Genomic DNA, 15,358 nt, shown 5'->3' with positions numbered 1-15,358 from the left:
TTACCACACATTTCTACACATAAACTAGCTTCTTAGTCTACGCGTCTTACTTGTATTTTCAACGGTATAATCATATACAAAAATTTAAAATCACCAACTAGTACAAGGTGCATATGTACAACAAGAAACGTAGAAAAACGATCATATCCTATTCTCTATTTTCCACAATTAAATTAATCCTTAAACTACACGACAAAGAATCGGATATCTCAGCAACTCTGACTATTGAGATCGCATCTCCTCCTCTTCGCCGCCTCAAAACCGCCATGCTCCGCCGCCCGCCACTCCTCCACCTCCATCCGCGGCGCATCATTAAAGAAGCACCCCTCCGACGTGGCCGGCTTATTTTTGCGGCGGCCGGCTCCGATGGGGACGTTCCGGAGGGCCCCTCCGGCCGTCCAGTACCTCTGGCAGCCCCGACAAAAGTGTCGGGGCTGATTAACATTGTAGTTGTTGAAGTAACAAAACTTGGTCTCCGTGCTTTTGCACCTCGGACACGGGATGATCTTGTCCGGCCTCTTCTCAGCCGCCCGATCTTCCGCTTTCCATGATTCACGATCACAATCGCCCGCTTCTGATCGCTCCTTAATGATCGGGATCGTTGTTCCGAACAACTTGATCCCCGATATGTTTCTTTCCTCAACCTCCGCCATGGAAGCACAACAAAGAGAGATTAAAGAATTAAATTTGATTAAAGGGGTGATTTGGTGTGATGAAGTATTGAGGTATTTAAGGAAGAGTATTTATTGACTTGTTATGTATGAACTCAATCACACTACCATTCTTATATATAAGGATTTATGTGAGGAAAATATTGTGGTTACACATACTGTAGTTGAATAGAAAATAGCATCTGTAAAAATTAAAATTAAATGAAATGATGTGGTAGCCAATAAGAAGTGGGGTTAAGTGAAAAAAGTTGATGCTCAACTTTTTATCCATGTCATGATCTTGTTTAGTTTGAAAACCAGGGGAAGTGGGGCCCAGGCCAGGTATGTTGAGTGCAAAGTGGGAGCATAAAGGTAAAGATTAAAGGGATAAAGCCCAAAAGTTTCTTTTGATTTGATTAATTAAAATGAAATCCACTTGCTCTTTATCCAACCCACTTTCTTCATCTCTTTTTTAAATAACAAGGGACATAAAAGATCAACGACTTAAGATATTGATGATTGAAATATCATGGTAACATGGTTCGAGATATATAAAATTTATACTACTTCCGTTCACAATCAATAATTTTTTACTCTACAAAGTTTTAACAATCAATAATTTTTTACTCTACAAAGTTTTAACATAAAATTAGTAACATAAGAAATATATAAAAAAAAATAGGTCACATCTCAATGATCTCATTTGAAGCAAAAATTTGTTATGTGTCTTAAAAGTTAAAAATGACCGTCGTTAAAAAAAATTTGTTCATAAAAACATATCTTTAATTAAATATTTATAAAATAGTTGCAACGGATAACATAACCTTTCTATAAATATGTTCAATGCCAATTACAGCTGTTGTATTTTAATGAGTCAATGAAATATTTTCCAAGTCAACATACGTTTTTATAGGGTTAGGCAACTTGTGTCCAATTCCATCCATTTTATTCCTCTCTCTATTCTCTAACACTGTTTCACCATTTCTTGTCTTGAAATTTAAGGAATAAAAATGGTGAAATTAAACGGATCACTTTCAAAATCGTTGCGATCTTATATGAGTGACCCTTTTTCTCTTCTTCACTTTGGTTATAAATCACGAAGCCAGCAAACATTATAAGTTTGAAAATGAATTAATGTCGAAATGATTACTTAACTTTATTGAGTAACTAATTTGACTGGTTGATCATTTTATAAACATATTTAGTATGTTTGTCTAGAACATAAATGGACTAAACAGAAGTGATTCATTTTAAAAATTATACTAGTATATTATTTCATTTTAAAAGTATTGAACCGTATATATATAATATGTCAGCTAAGGTCTAGAATTTAGGAATTAGGTGCCTGCTTTCAATATTGATAAAAGTTTGATACCAAAGTTAGGAACTTTGTTAATACACAAATATTTATGATATTGATGTGTGCTACAAAAAATTTGGTCACTAAACTTTTTTGATGCGTTGCTTCTTTTCCAAATTTCACGTGTAACTTTAGATTTGGTCTCAAACCAATCATACAAATTAAGAACTAAAGAGGCTCTATATTTTTTCAATGAAAAATAAATAAAAGTAACATTAAAGGTGAATAGATCCTTAATCTCAGTCTGATGCTGTTATGGTAATGCTCTTCCTTTTTCCTGCAACTCGAATCTCCACTTACTCTAATGAATCTGTTCCTCATTTAATTATTTTTCTTTGAATGGAAAAAAAGTAGACTTTGATTATGGGATTACTTTGATAAAGATCTCTTTATTTTCGGTTAATTCAAAAGTGGCTAACCACATTTTTGAAATCATTTTCCACATATCTACTGTCATTTTGAAAAGATACACTTTCACTTTGGGAGTGCCCTTTATAGAAAAAATAATCCAAATTCCGATTGCATCTTTATTGCTGAACTGTTGAAGAGGGATCTAATCGTCTAAATATTGGTAATTTACTATAATTTCAAACATGAAGTTGTGTTTGACTTGGTCACTTCAACAATGCTCAGTGTTGAATTTGAAATCACAAAATTTCATTTTTTTCACCAGAGTTATATGATGAACTTTTTTCCGGCACTTGTGTGTATTAATTTCAATGATACATAGTACTGATACTGTAGCTAAACAATGATATAAAAGTGTACTAAACAGTACAGTACTAAAAATAATAATTTCTTTCTTTTTCTTCTCTCTCTACGATAATCCTAGAGTACCCCAAACTCGACGACCATAGCCTTGCTATACAACGGTTGTTGGAATAATTGAATGAACAATTACATAAAGCACTCTATAATGATTAACCAATAACAACGCAGAAGGAGCATAAACAATAAAACGGAAGCGTACCTTGACCCATATTAAATTGATAGGCGGAATAGCTTTTGTAGCGGCTATTGATCTTCTAAACGATCAGAGACATTCTTCGTAGTAGTCTGCCGAGAGAATACAGAGATATCGAATGTTCTTCTGACGTCCGGGGACATAACCCTAACATATATTTATACATAATATAAGTCCCTTTATTTTCTATTCGGTCCCTCATCAAATAGAAAATCACATATGATATCTACACTTATTTCCATAACGAATAAATACACTTTAGTCTAAACTTTAATCTCTAATAAATAACTTTAATTGGACAACTGAAATATAACTATACACATTAAATTAGTTATGTGAAAGCCCAAATTTCTAACAACAGTCGCACTAGACAACCGCTTAGTTCGCTCTTCCTACAACCGCTTAGTTCGCTCTTCCTGAGTCTATAATCGATAGTTTCATCTAGTTACTAGTACTTTCTAGCACACATCCTAATAGCATCTAAGATTTTAGAAAAAAAACCGCACTTTTAACCTTAATCATGTCAATTTTATTGAGTTAAAATATCAATCATGTGAATGGATGGAGTAATTGCTATAGCTATATAAAAATACAAGAGTACCAATTAAAAGTCTGATATAAAGACTCTCATCTTTTTACTTTAATATAGCAGTAAATAATAAAAGAAATTCATTATTATTACTATAGCTAATGACTTTTGCTCAACTCAAAAAAGCGTAAAAAAAGTAAAAGAAAACGAAACCAAAAAAGCGACCATAATGTCAATAAATAATTAAATTAAAGATCTTAAAGGCACTTCGAAAGAATTACATACCGCTTCCTCTTTCTTGAGATAGATGTTATATCTGGGTGATGACATAAATTTTACAAAATACTATTATTTTATGTGTTAAATAGAAAGAGAAAAAGTATAATAATTGAATGTATAAATAAGAGAGAAAAAAGTAAGTACTAACTAATAATGAAGAGAGAAATGGTAGATGAATGTATTGATTAGTGTTGAACTTTTTTATAAACTATGACATCTTTTATAGTATAATAAGTTAAAAATAAAAGTTTGATATCTTCCCGGGGACGGGTTGAATGTGATGGAGCATGATCTGATTATTTGCACTTTTATATTTCTATATAAGTTAATTAGGAGTAGTAGTTGTTGGTGTCTATAGAATAATTTAAAATGATAGTATCAATTAAAAAAAATAAAACTGTACTGGTTAATCATAGTCATAAAATGGGAAATAGAGCCAAAACTCTCTCTTGTGGCTCTGATTTTGTTTGTAGAAAAATGAATCAAGTTCATCTTGTAATTTTAAACAAAAAATCTTTTATCTTTGCAACTCTTGTAATCAAGAAGGACAACACTTTAGCATCACATCCAACTATCCAAGTACGATTCTGGACATATTCAATGAATTTTTGGCATTTGAGAGGTGTTGCAAATATGGTGGGCTCTCACAATTCACAAAGTTTATTGGGTTGGAACCTATATACATATATACACATCTGGCCCAGTGTATAGATAATTTCTTATACTAAGATTTTGAAGTTTTGGACTACTGCAAATAATAATCATTTCTTATGCTACAGGATCAAGCTAGCCTCTTTATTTGGGCATTTTCGTTTGATCAAGTTGTACAAAAAAAGTTGATGCAGGATTAGGAATGAAGATTTTTGAAAAGTAAAATGAAAAAAATATGTATATTTACCTTACGATGTGATGAATATTCTACTACTCGTTTATAAAAACAATAACTTTATAGGTTATTTTTACGTTTACGGCCAAATAATAATTGAGAACATTAGATTTTTAATATTATCTGGTCTGAAGCTTGAAAAACTATATACTCCATGACTTATGACCACTATTTAGAAGGTAAGCACATCATTTTAAAAACACTTAATGTGAGAATAATTTCATGTGGAGTTTATAAGACGATATGCCTTTTGAGAATCATCTCACTTGTCGTGTTAATGATTAAAACTTATTTGATAGATCATCTTTATATTTTTTAGCATAATTTTATTTAAAGTTTGAAAGACAAAGCATGACTTGTGTATATCAATTAACAACTACACTTCTAAGCATCATCTCAATAGTAGCATCAAAAACCATATATACTTAAGTATATTAAAACTTTATTTAAATTTTATATTCTCTGCTTCCATAAAAAATAAACAACATTTGAATTGACAAAAAATTGAATGCATAATTTAATAAAGTAAGAGAGATATTGAAAAAAATAGTGATCGGAGTACTATTGTTAGTGGAGAATGAGACTCGCCTCATTAGAGAAAAAAAATTATTAAATAAAATTGGTCTATTTTTAAAGGACATCCCTAAATGGCAAATGTGATCTATTTTTAAGGGACAAAGATATTAGTGGGATAAGACGAAAACGAAGATTACTATATAGAGTAACTGATAATTTAAATCAAGATTCCAAAAGTAGCAAGCTGGGCAAGCTATTTGGCTGGGAAACCTCATTATTTGCATATTAGGACCGGCTCTAATTCAAATTTATTTACCTTAATTATTTTAATTGAGGACGCCATATCTTTATTATTCATATTTTGCATACATATTTTGGATAGAAAATATTTATTTTAATTATATATAGATTTATTATAAATAATTATTAATATCGATATTAAATAAAATAATGGGAAAATATATATTTTATTTAGTATATAATCGTTGAAATTTGAAAACATATTATTTGAATGAATAAAACATATTTTTAAATATTTATATATTATTTAAATTAAGTAAATAAATAATTATGTTAAAATTTTCAAATTGCTATACATACTCCTTCCGGTCTCTATTAGACGTCTTATTAACTTATTTTGCCATTTTTGTTTGGTCACTGTTAGAAGTCTCATTTTACTTATGGAGTAGTACTATTTTTGACAAGTAAACTATATATTCCACTAATTTACTTTATTCACATTTTATTATCATATATAAAAGAAAATTCACATTCTATTAACTTTTTCTACCAATTTTATTTATAAAGTCAAATAATTTTTAATGCCATTTAAAAAATAGGACTTCTAAGACCAAATTGAGTAACATACTATAGAGAATGTGAAAAGAGGTGACAGCTAAAAATATAAAGTGAGAGGAGAGAGGAGAGAAAAGGCAGAGAAATTTGATATTTATGCTCTTTAGAGGCTTAAGGGTAAAATAGAAAAAAAAAACTTCAAATAATATTTTGCATTTTAATAGATTTGTGGCGATATTATTTCAAGTTCAGACCTATCAGCGGTAAAATGTATTTTATTATTATATGGACTAAAATTGATGCTCACTCTTTGAAAGTAATTATTTCATGCCCGTGATATGCATGAGTACATCATCAAAATTAATTCTGTTTTCTAAATTCAAAACATATTAAACTTAACTTACAAAAATTTAACAACCTCCAAAAATCATATTTTTATATAATTTCTCAATATTAATCTTAAAAGAAAGAGGACTTATATAGATAGATAAATGAATTATCCATAACATTAATACTTCAACAAAAAAAAACAAATTCAAAATTCTCAAATTTAACCAATTAAAAATAATAATACTACTATTTATAAATATTGTTAAAAGTAATAAACATGGTTAATTTATGTTTTTAAATGTACCACCAACACTTAAAAAAACATCTTTATTGTTAATGTCTCAACTAAAATTAGAAGACACAAATGGAAGTATCATAAAAAAAATCAAAAGATTAAGTTAATTTGTCATTTATTTATAACGCTTTCTTTTACATCATAAATTATTGTTATTTTTTTAAAAAAATTCAATGCAAGTAATTGCGTCTTATTTTTGTGTCCCTAGAAAATAAGTAATTATTTTGTAGTGAAAATACAATGAGACAGATTAAGAAGTTGATTCCAATATATCAACAAAATAATTGGGAATTAAGTTTTCTTAAAAAGCATTACTCTTGAGTCTTGAGTGTCTTTTCCTCGTAAATATAATTAACACTGGATTTGAAGTTAATTAATGTATTTTATTCAGTACATTAAATTCTAATTTAGTCTCCAGAAAATTCCATAATATTTTGAGACATTCAAATAATTAATTATATAATGATCTAGAAAACATAAAATCAAGGCTCTGTAAACTTAGTGTTGTCACCATAATTGAACAAATAGTAAGTTTTTGGCCACGATGTGGTACGTGCAGAAATGGAAGAAACAACACATTAATTAAGCACTTGGTGAATATTTAATACAAAGGAAATACGTGGATAGAGATTAAAGATAGCCCTGCAAGTTGCAACTAAGGGAAGATGAAGATGCATGAATTGCCTCCAGCCCTCCACTTGAGATCCCTCTCAATCTCTTACTTAACATGGTCCAAGTAAATAAATTAGAGCGGTGTAGCTAATTTATTCTATTGACCCAAACTATCTTCACGAGACCCAAACGTAGTTAGAATAATCAGGCCCAAAACTAATTAAAAGATACCAAAGTAATAACAATATGTTCCAGCAATCCAAATTTCTGCCCCCGCATCTGTTTATATGATACCTAGCCCAGGGCAGTATTGAGAAACATACCGAAGCAGTACGAATGACTATTGCTTCAGATATATGGGTGGAAAATTTCATATTGACAAAATGAAAATGCATGAAAAAATAAACTATCATGCGATAGCAATAAAGAACCTATGCCGATCATCTTGGACTCTGCGAATGTGATTATAAAGTTCTTATTCCATTATGTACCCTCTTCGTCCCATAGTAGTGTAAGAATTTCTTTCAGACACAAAGATTAAGAAAAATGTGTATAAAATACTCCCTCTGTTCCCACTAGAATTGAATTTTGCTTTTCAGCACGAGATTTGATGTAGTATTATTTGGTGAGTTAAAAGATGAGAGAATAAAGTAAGAGAGATAAAAAAGTAGAGATGATGTTGTTTCCATTTTAGGAAACGTTTCATTTTCAATGGAACAACTCAAAAAAAAAATGTTTCATTTTTAGTGGACAGAGAGTGTATTAAATATAAAATATAAAGAAAATAAAGTATGAGAGATGAAAATTTAGAGAGAATAAAGTAAGAGTGAGAAAAATGTGTTTTTTTTTTAACAAGTAAATGACTCTACTACTAAAATAAAAAAAAATGACTCAATTACAATGAAAATAGGGCAGTTATATTGTAGGACTAATGATATTTCTTGGCACGAATGCTCAATTTTTATGCTTATAATGTTTTGTTCAATTATACTTCGATTTTATTTATTTTCGTAGTATACCGTACTCGTACTATTTATTTAAATATATGGGTGTTGCTATAGTTGGCTAATTGTGACTACACCAAGTTTGTCCATCGGTCCAATTTTTAAAACATTGATTGTTACAAAGTTGCAGCGACTGATCTCCGGTCACAGACACAATCATAAATTCATGGATGTACAAACCCATAATAATATTCACACAGTACCAAACTAATCATGCTTTACACAATCCCTAATAATCAAAATCAAGATAAAATATAGTAAAAAAATGATAACTATCCTGGTGCATTTATAAACAGACGTTGAAAATTAATGCATGCACATAGCAATCTAGCAATAGGTCCCACAAAATGTCCCATCAAAATAAGTAATGATAAATAAATCATAAAAAGTCTTAACCATTCCATTATTTTGTTTCACCTTCTTCATTTCCAAATTATACCAAAAACAGCCATGAATGACTCCTGGAGCGGTCAAAGCAGCAACATTAACCCGGCGCCGATTAGCCGGTACGAGGCGCAGAAGAGGAGGGACTGGAACACGTTCGGGCAGTATCTGAAGAATCATCGGCCGCCGGTTTCCCTCTCTGAGTTCAATTGCAGCCACGTGGTGGAATTCATGAGATACCTCGACCAGTTCGGGAAGACTAAGGTTCACATGCATGGCTGCCCCTTCTTCGGGCAGCCCGAACCCCCCGCGCCCTGCACCTGCCCGCTAAGGCAGGCGTGGGGCAGCCTGGACGCCCTCATCGGGCGCCTGAGGGCCGCCTACGACGAGAACGGCGGATCTCCCGAGTCCAACCCCTTCGGAAATGGAGCGATTCGAGTGTATCTGCGCGAGGTCAAGGACTGCCAGTCCAAGGCCAGAGGGATTCCTTTTAATAATAAGAAGAAGAAGAAAAGGAGAAAATTGAATGAAAGCAATCCCGAGCTGCCCGCTTGAATCAAACAAGGTAATTAATTTTCTCTCTCTCTCTCTCTCTCTTTTTATGTTATTGAAACACGATATTGAGGTTTGGAAAGCGACAAGTGGTGTGTGAGAAACATCAATCCGGTGTCTGCAAAAGCTTTGAAAGTTGGAACTAAAACTTGGGTGAATATATAGATTTGGGAGAGAGAAAGAAAGGGAGGGGGCAGGACCACAAGATCGATTGATTGATTGAATATATACTCCATTTAAGAATACTCTGTAATTCCTGAAACCCTACACAACTTAACCCTAATTCAGCTAAGATTGATTGAGTCTTGCTAGTGTTGAGAAGAGGCATTTTAAAAACGATGCAGTAATTCATCTGGAATTAAAATTAGATATTTATTATGGTTAATAAACTAGTAGTACTTGTTTTGGGGCCTTTGGGATCTGGGACATGAATGTCAGTTCAACGCATACAATGTCTGCGGTTTTCCTTGAATTGGGGAATTTAAATTAATGATATTTTTATTTAATAAGTACAGTACCATATCTATATACTCACTCCATCCTCAATTTAGATTTAAAGAACCTTATGCCATTTTAGTTTGTTAACAGAACCATTTACTTTATACCACTTTTAATATACGGACCTCATATTCTATTAATTTTTTATATTTACAATTCAATATAAATTAATATTTTAAATGAGTCTCACGTTCACTCACTTTCTCCCTTTACTTTTTTTCATGAAGTTAAACAATTTCTTAAAACTCATACTGAGTCATAAATAGCTCTTTAAATGGTGGACGGAGGGAGTATACTATAGTTGTTAGTATTTGTCTCCTTCTGTCTCTTACCTTCATTTTTTGTAGGCACTCCGTTCCATAGTAGCAGTGGAGTCATTTTATCATTTTAGTATATTTTATAGTATTGGAGTCATTTCCTTTTTTAAATAAAAATCGTCACATTTCTTCTCACTCACTTTATTCTCTCTCCATCTCTCTAACTTTTTTTATTTTTTAACATAATTTTTCTAAAATTCTATGAAAAAAAATAAAACTGTCTCCACTATTGTGCAAGAAGGGAGCATGAGATTCATTTGTGAGTGTAAGTGTGTGTGAATATAGATATATATGTATAGATTCTTCACTTTTTTATTAGGTATTCCATGCTATTTGTTTCCAAATGTGCGTGAAATATTCATATATGGGGAAGCTCAGCTATCCTCATCCATTATAAGAGTAATGTTGTTCTTCCTTGTCTGTCATTACTTGTTACTAGTTGAATCAACTCGAGCTTTAAGATATGTAAAAAAAATTGAGTGGAAAACGTTAGTGAAAAGTAAATTTATTAGAGTATTAATTTCTCAAAGTAGTGAAAAGTAAACACAGAGAAGCTTTGGTGGGAGAACCAAAAATGAAACTAGGGACAAGTAATGGCCGATGGATAGAGTAATGTTTTAGATAAAGAAGAAGTAACATTGTCTAATTTCCAAACTAAATCTATAGTCCTAATAGATAGTAGTATGAAACCTAAACATGTAGTATGTGACAGATCAAATGAATCTCCTTCCTATAATGAATTTGTAAGTCCCTTTTTATTACTGTATCGGACGTGATATCAAATACTAAATTTATTTTACTCCCTCCGCCTGTCATTAAACGTCACACTTTGACCCGGAACATGTTTTAAGAAATACTATAATGAAAAGTGAGTTTAAAAAGTTAGGAACATGTGAGTCTTATTTTTATACCCCCTCTGTTCCCTCATAGTTGAGGCGAAACTTTTCGGCACGGAATTTAAGAAAAGAATGTATATTGCGTTAAGTAGTTAGATAAAAAAAAAGTAAGATGGATAAAAAAGTAGACAGAATAATGTAGAAAGTGAATAAATTAGAGAGAGTAAAGAAATAGTGATAAGAAAGTGTTTATTATTACTATATATATGGAAATGACTCAACTATGAGAGATCTTCCAAAAAATGAAAAAATGACCCAGAGACCGGATGGTGTATCTATTAGTTTTGTATGTGAAAATATTGGAGGTGATGCTTTTTTTTAATTCAGTAAACAATCCTACTAAGGATTCAATGAATTTATATGTACGGTACAATAATAAGAAAGAGATACACAGACTCACCATAAGATATAAGGAATCAGAATAATAAACCTTATTAGTGCAAAACAAAGACCATATTATCAATTTATCATATTCATTTGATCAAAGGTTAATAATGTCTTACAAATCATACTACTATATTAAGATAGCGAATATTATGGAAGGTGTGAAATTTAAGGTGATAAATCTGCCTCCCCTAACTCACATCTATCTGTCATAAGGTTATATCGTGATGTTATAATTATATCATCATAATTCATAACTATAAGATTAATCAGTAAAGTATACAGCTACAATTTTCTCATTAAAGTATTAGAGTTTTCTCATTACAAATCAAAATATTATCTTTATTATGAAATTGTGAAATTAAGGTAACTAAATATAATGAGCAAAATTTTAAACTATACCATAATTGGAAATTATGGAGAATGGCATACTTATCAATTACCATTTGTCCATTATCAATTAAAGTTAACAATATTAACAGGTTGTTACGTGAAACATATAGGGTAATCTTCAAATCCAATTACTTAATCGTTGTTGTATATTTATAGTACAAATGTGTAATTATGACTTGATTACATCTCTATATATATACACATTCAAGATTTTTATTATAACTGCATTCTTATAATAAGTGATATTTTTTCTTTCATGGTGTTGAATAGAAGCATTTGTTTATAAAAATTTTGGTTTCTTGAATATTGATTGTGCTTTCTTTTATTATAACATGAGATAGTGTCAAAATATGTGAAAATCAATAAAAATAGGAGAAAATAAGGATATATGGAAATATTTTTATATAGAAAATGCAAGGCACGCAAAGGTGAAAGGTAGCTATGTATTGCTTGACTAGGATTAGTGCAATCTAGTCTAAAAGGATACTTTAACACTTAATTGAATTTAGGCCAATATATTAGCTTGATTCTTCTTATCAACCCTTAAACTGCAGTTAAGCCTCTCTTTTTTTATTGACTGAATTAAGTTTTAATATTCAAACTTAATATGAGTTGGGCTCTGTCGAACATATATGTTTACTGTTTCCTATGACCTTCAAGGACATGAATTAAGCCAAACTCTTCAAATATAAAAGCTGTGCTTGTAAGTATTTTATAGTTTTGTCTGAGGTCATGACCATTTTTAGTCCCTTACAAAATAATTCATAAGCAAAACAAGTTGTTAAAACTTTCAAAAGTTTGCTCTAATTTATGAAATCGATAGAATTGAAAAAAACATTTTCTTGACACCGCATATAAACTTAAAAATTGATAGTATTAAAAAACTACAAATATTTTCCTGAAATGTCATCAGAGTCACCTCTAAGTTTCTAGTATAAATATGAAATGATATATGTTTGTGAAAGTTCTCAGTGCTTTTATTGGTAAATTCATTTTCGTGAATCACTGTAAGTTTGGTAGAGTACTTTTGATTTTCATGAGTATCATGACATTGAAGATATTGTACAGCTCTGCATTAGATGATTTAGCTTGTGATTTCTTTGTGCAACTTTTTTTCCACACTATGATGTAGAAGTTGTGTGAAGTTGTGTCTATTTCTATAGTATATTGCATTTTGTATATATACTGGCTTCCATTAATGATGGGTCCAGGTGGAGTCAAGGGTCGCGACCCTACCGACGACCTATGAGGACCAGAAAACTCCTTTAAAAATTCAGTCTTTGGAGTTGCCGTCGATCACATGGTGCGGCATCTCAGCCTTAATCCTTCGAGGCTAGGGTTCAGTTTTGTTCATTGCAAGGGACGGCTTCACGCTGCCTTTGTCTTCTAACGCCGATGATGACCTTTTCCACTGTGTCCGACCCATGAGTTCAATTTTCTAAATCATTTCATAGTCCTCCTTAATGAAATCAAAATCTCACACTGTCAAATGTCCCATTCATATTTTACTATGCTGTTTTATCTTATTTAAATATTTTAAGTTTGATGGTACCATATATACACGTCATATGTTACATAGAATTCATATGAAATTAGAGCATGACTTCGAAATTAAAAAAACCTGTAGATATGCATGATTATGTAGAATAATCAAGTTGTTGTTCATTCTATTCAGTGGGACAACATTTGAGGAAATTATGTAATCAGTCTCAACTTTCTATGACTATTTTGCAGGACCAGATTCACATAGCAAGTTGTAGTGGATGGAGCAACAAGGTTGAGAGAATAACCAACATTTTGAAGTTAGTAAAACTGCTAGATCAAGAGCTTTTTTACATACTAAAGTTTAATATACTAAAAAGCATGTTTGGTAGGGTAGATAACTATCTAGAGGAGTTAGCTACCCTACCAAACATGTGCTAAGTATACATATGTTGTAGTTTAATGATATTGAAGTACCATTCGAATTATTGGTGGTTTCATCTTTCAAGCTTACAAGATCGATATGTCTAGTTTGAAGTGAATGTCCTAGTCCTCACAATCGAGGGGTTTGTGTTTGTTGTATTGAATCATGGAAAATTTTCATACAGAGTATTGTACAAGATTCTCCTCCAGATTGTGTAATAGATTCCATTTGAAATTTCGTATTTTTGGTTTTTGATAATAGTATAATTTTTTTCATTCATGAAAGGGGAGCTAATTATTGCAGGCGGCCGGTACTTCGTAGTATATGAATTCTAAACTAGAATTATATGTCATCTCGGTTATGACATGTTATATGTGGTGCAATTTCAAGCTTATTGTTTCTTAACATATAATTCGATCAAATGCAGTTCAGTTTAGATGATCCTCCTAAAAAACCAACTCTTCCGTGAAGATTAAAATAAGGGCAAATTGTGTATAAAGTCATGAACTTTCAAAATAGTTTGGTTTTTTCCATGAACTTTAAATGTTGCATGAAAAGTAATGAATTTTACCGGGCTATGTAAATTTTCCATTCAATCCGACCTAATAGATTTTCAACACAAGCTTATCATATGTGGCGTCAGAGGCGTGACTTGTCAAATGACAAATTTAAGGTTCAATTTAAATTGTGGATTTAATGCTACTTTTATGCTGAATTTGATTTGTGGAATTCGATTTGTATGTTTATGCCGATTTGTATGTTGAATTCGATTTGTGGAATTTGGTTTGTATGTTTTCATTTGTGCTACTTGTATGTTTGTGATAAGTCCAAGAACAGAGATTGCAAAGATAGAAGAGAAACAATCATAGGGGAGTTTTGTCAAGTCACGCATCCGCCATGTAGGATAAGTTTGTGTCGGAAATTTATCGGGTCGGGTCGGATGAGAATTTTACATAGTCTGGTAAAATCCATGACTTTTCATGGAACATAAGTTTACGGGGAAAATTAAACTATTTTAAAAGTTTATGACTTTATAGACAAGTTGAAAAAAAAAAAAAAAAAGGCTATGAAGTCTATAAATTTTGCAGATTTTAACCACAAAAATCGAATTTTACAAATTTCCGGTAACGATATCAACTGGGCTAACTGTACGTAATTGGTCTATGAGGTTATTGCAGCTTTTCGATCACAAATTATTTGGACTGTAACTTTTTCGAAATTCTCAACCGGTTACCCAAAACTTTTGGATTTTGTATACTAATCTATCAGGCCAATTGGCCATGGAAACATTAGTATATTTTTTACTCCTTTCTTGATAATTCTCGATTTGCAACGTCAAATGAATATACATTGATATTGTCCAGGTTTGACTCAGCGTGGATTTTAAAAAATGTGAAGAAAAATGAGTGGAAAAAGTTAGTGGAATGTAGACCCTACATTTATATCTATTAGTTTTATAATAGAATGTGAGTGTAATGAGTTGGAGGGAAGTAAAGTTCATTTATCACAAAAGAAAAAAAAAAGGCAAAATGGACAACATTTCACGGACGGACCAAAAAGGCAAAACTGGATAACATTTCGCGGACGGAGGGAGTATTATTATTCCCTCATTCAAGGCTTTGAAGACATTACTAATAGTGTAATGATCCACATTATTAAAAACATAAAAGTAGTTGAAATAATATTAGTGGATAATGATTAATAGTGTAATGTATTGTAAAAATGCAATTTTCAAAAATAAAAATGAATAATTTTGGCACGAATTTTAAAAAATTGTTTGACTTTATATAAAACATCAATAAAAAGTT

General features: G+C 31.3%; 1 protein-coding gene and 1 pseudogene across 1 annotated transcript; one reads left to right on the top strand and one right to left on the bottom strand.

Annotated features, from left to right (window-relative positions):
* On the bottom strand, positions 1 to 770 carry LOC125216137 (dof zinc finger protein DOF1.5 pseudogene; annotated as a pseudogene).
* Positions 771 to 8,647: 7,877 nt separating this feature from the next.
* Positions 8,648 to 13,767, top strand: LOC125210981 (protein LIGHT-DEPENDENT SHORT HYPOCOTYLS 10-like). The gene is made up of 2 exons (XM_048110645.2): positions 8,648 to 9,169; positions 13,379 to 13,767. The coding sequence occupies exon 1, from the start codon at positions 8,671 to 8,673 to the stop codon at positions 9,157 to 9,159; it is 489 nt and encodes a 162-aa protein (XP_047966602.1). The 5' UTR covers positions 8,648 to 8,670; the 3' UTR covers positions 9,160 to 9,169; positions 13,379 to 13,767.
* The last annotated feature ends 1,591 nt before the right edge of the window (positions 13,768 to 15,358 follow it).

The sequence above is a fragment of the Salvia hispanica genome, chromosome 3 (genome assembly GCF_029641045.1).
Source record: "Salvia hispanica isolate PSC_SH4W2 chromosome 3, Shi_PSC_v1, whole genome shotgun sequence".
Lineage (NCBI taxonomy): Eukaryota > Viridiplantae > Streptophyta > Magnoliopsida > Lamiales > Lamiaceae > Salvia > Salvia hispanica.
Note: the sequence above shows the minus strand (reverse complement) of the source record. Positions and strands in the feature narration are given on the sequence as shown.

Coding starts and splice junctions, on each gene's coding strand:
- LOC125210981 (XM_048110645.2), top strand. CDS start 8,671: ATGAATGACTCCTGGAGCGGTCAAAGCAGCAACATTAACCCGGCGCCG.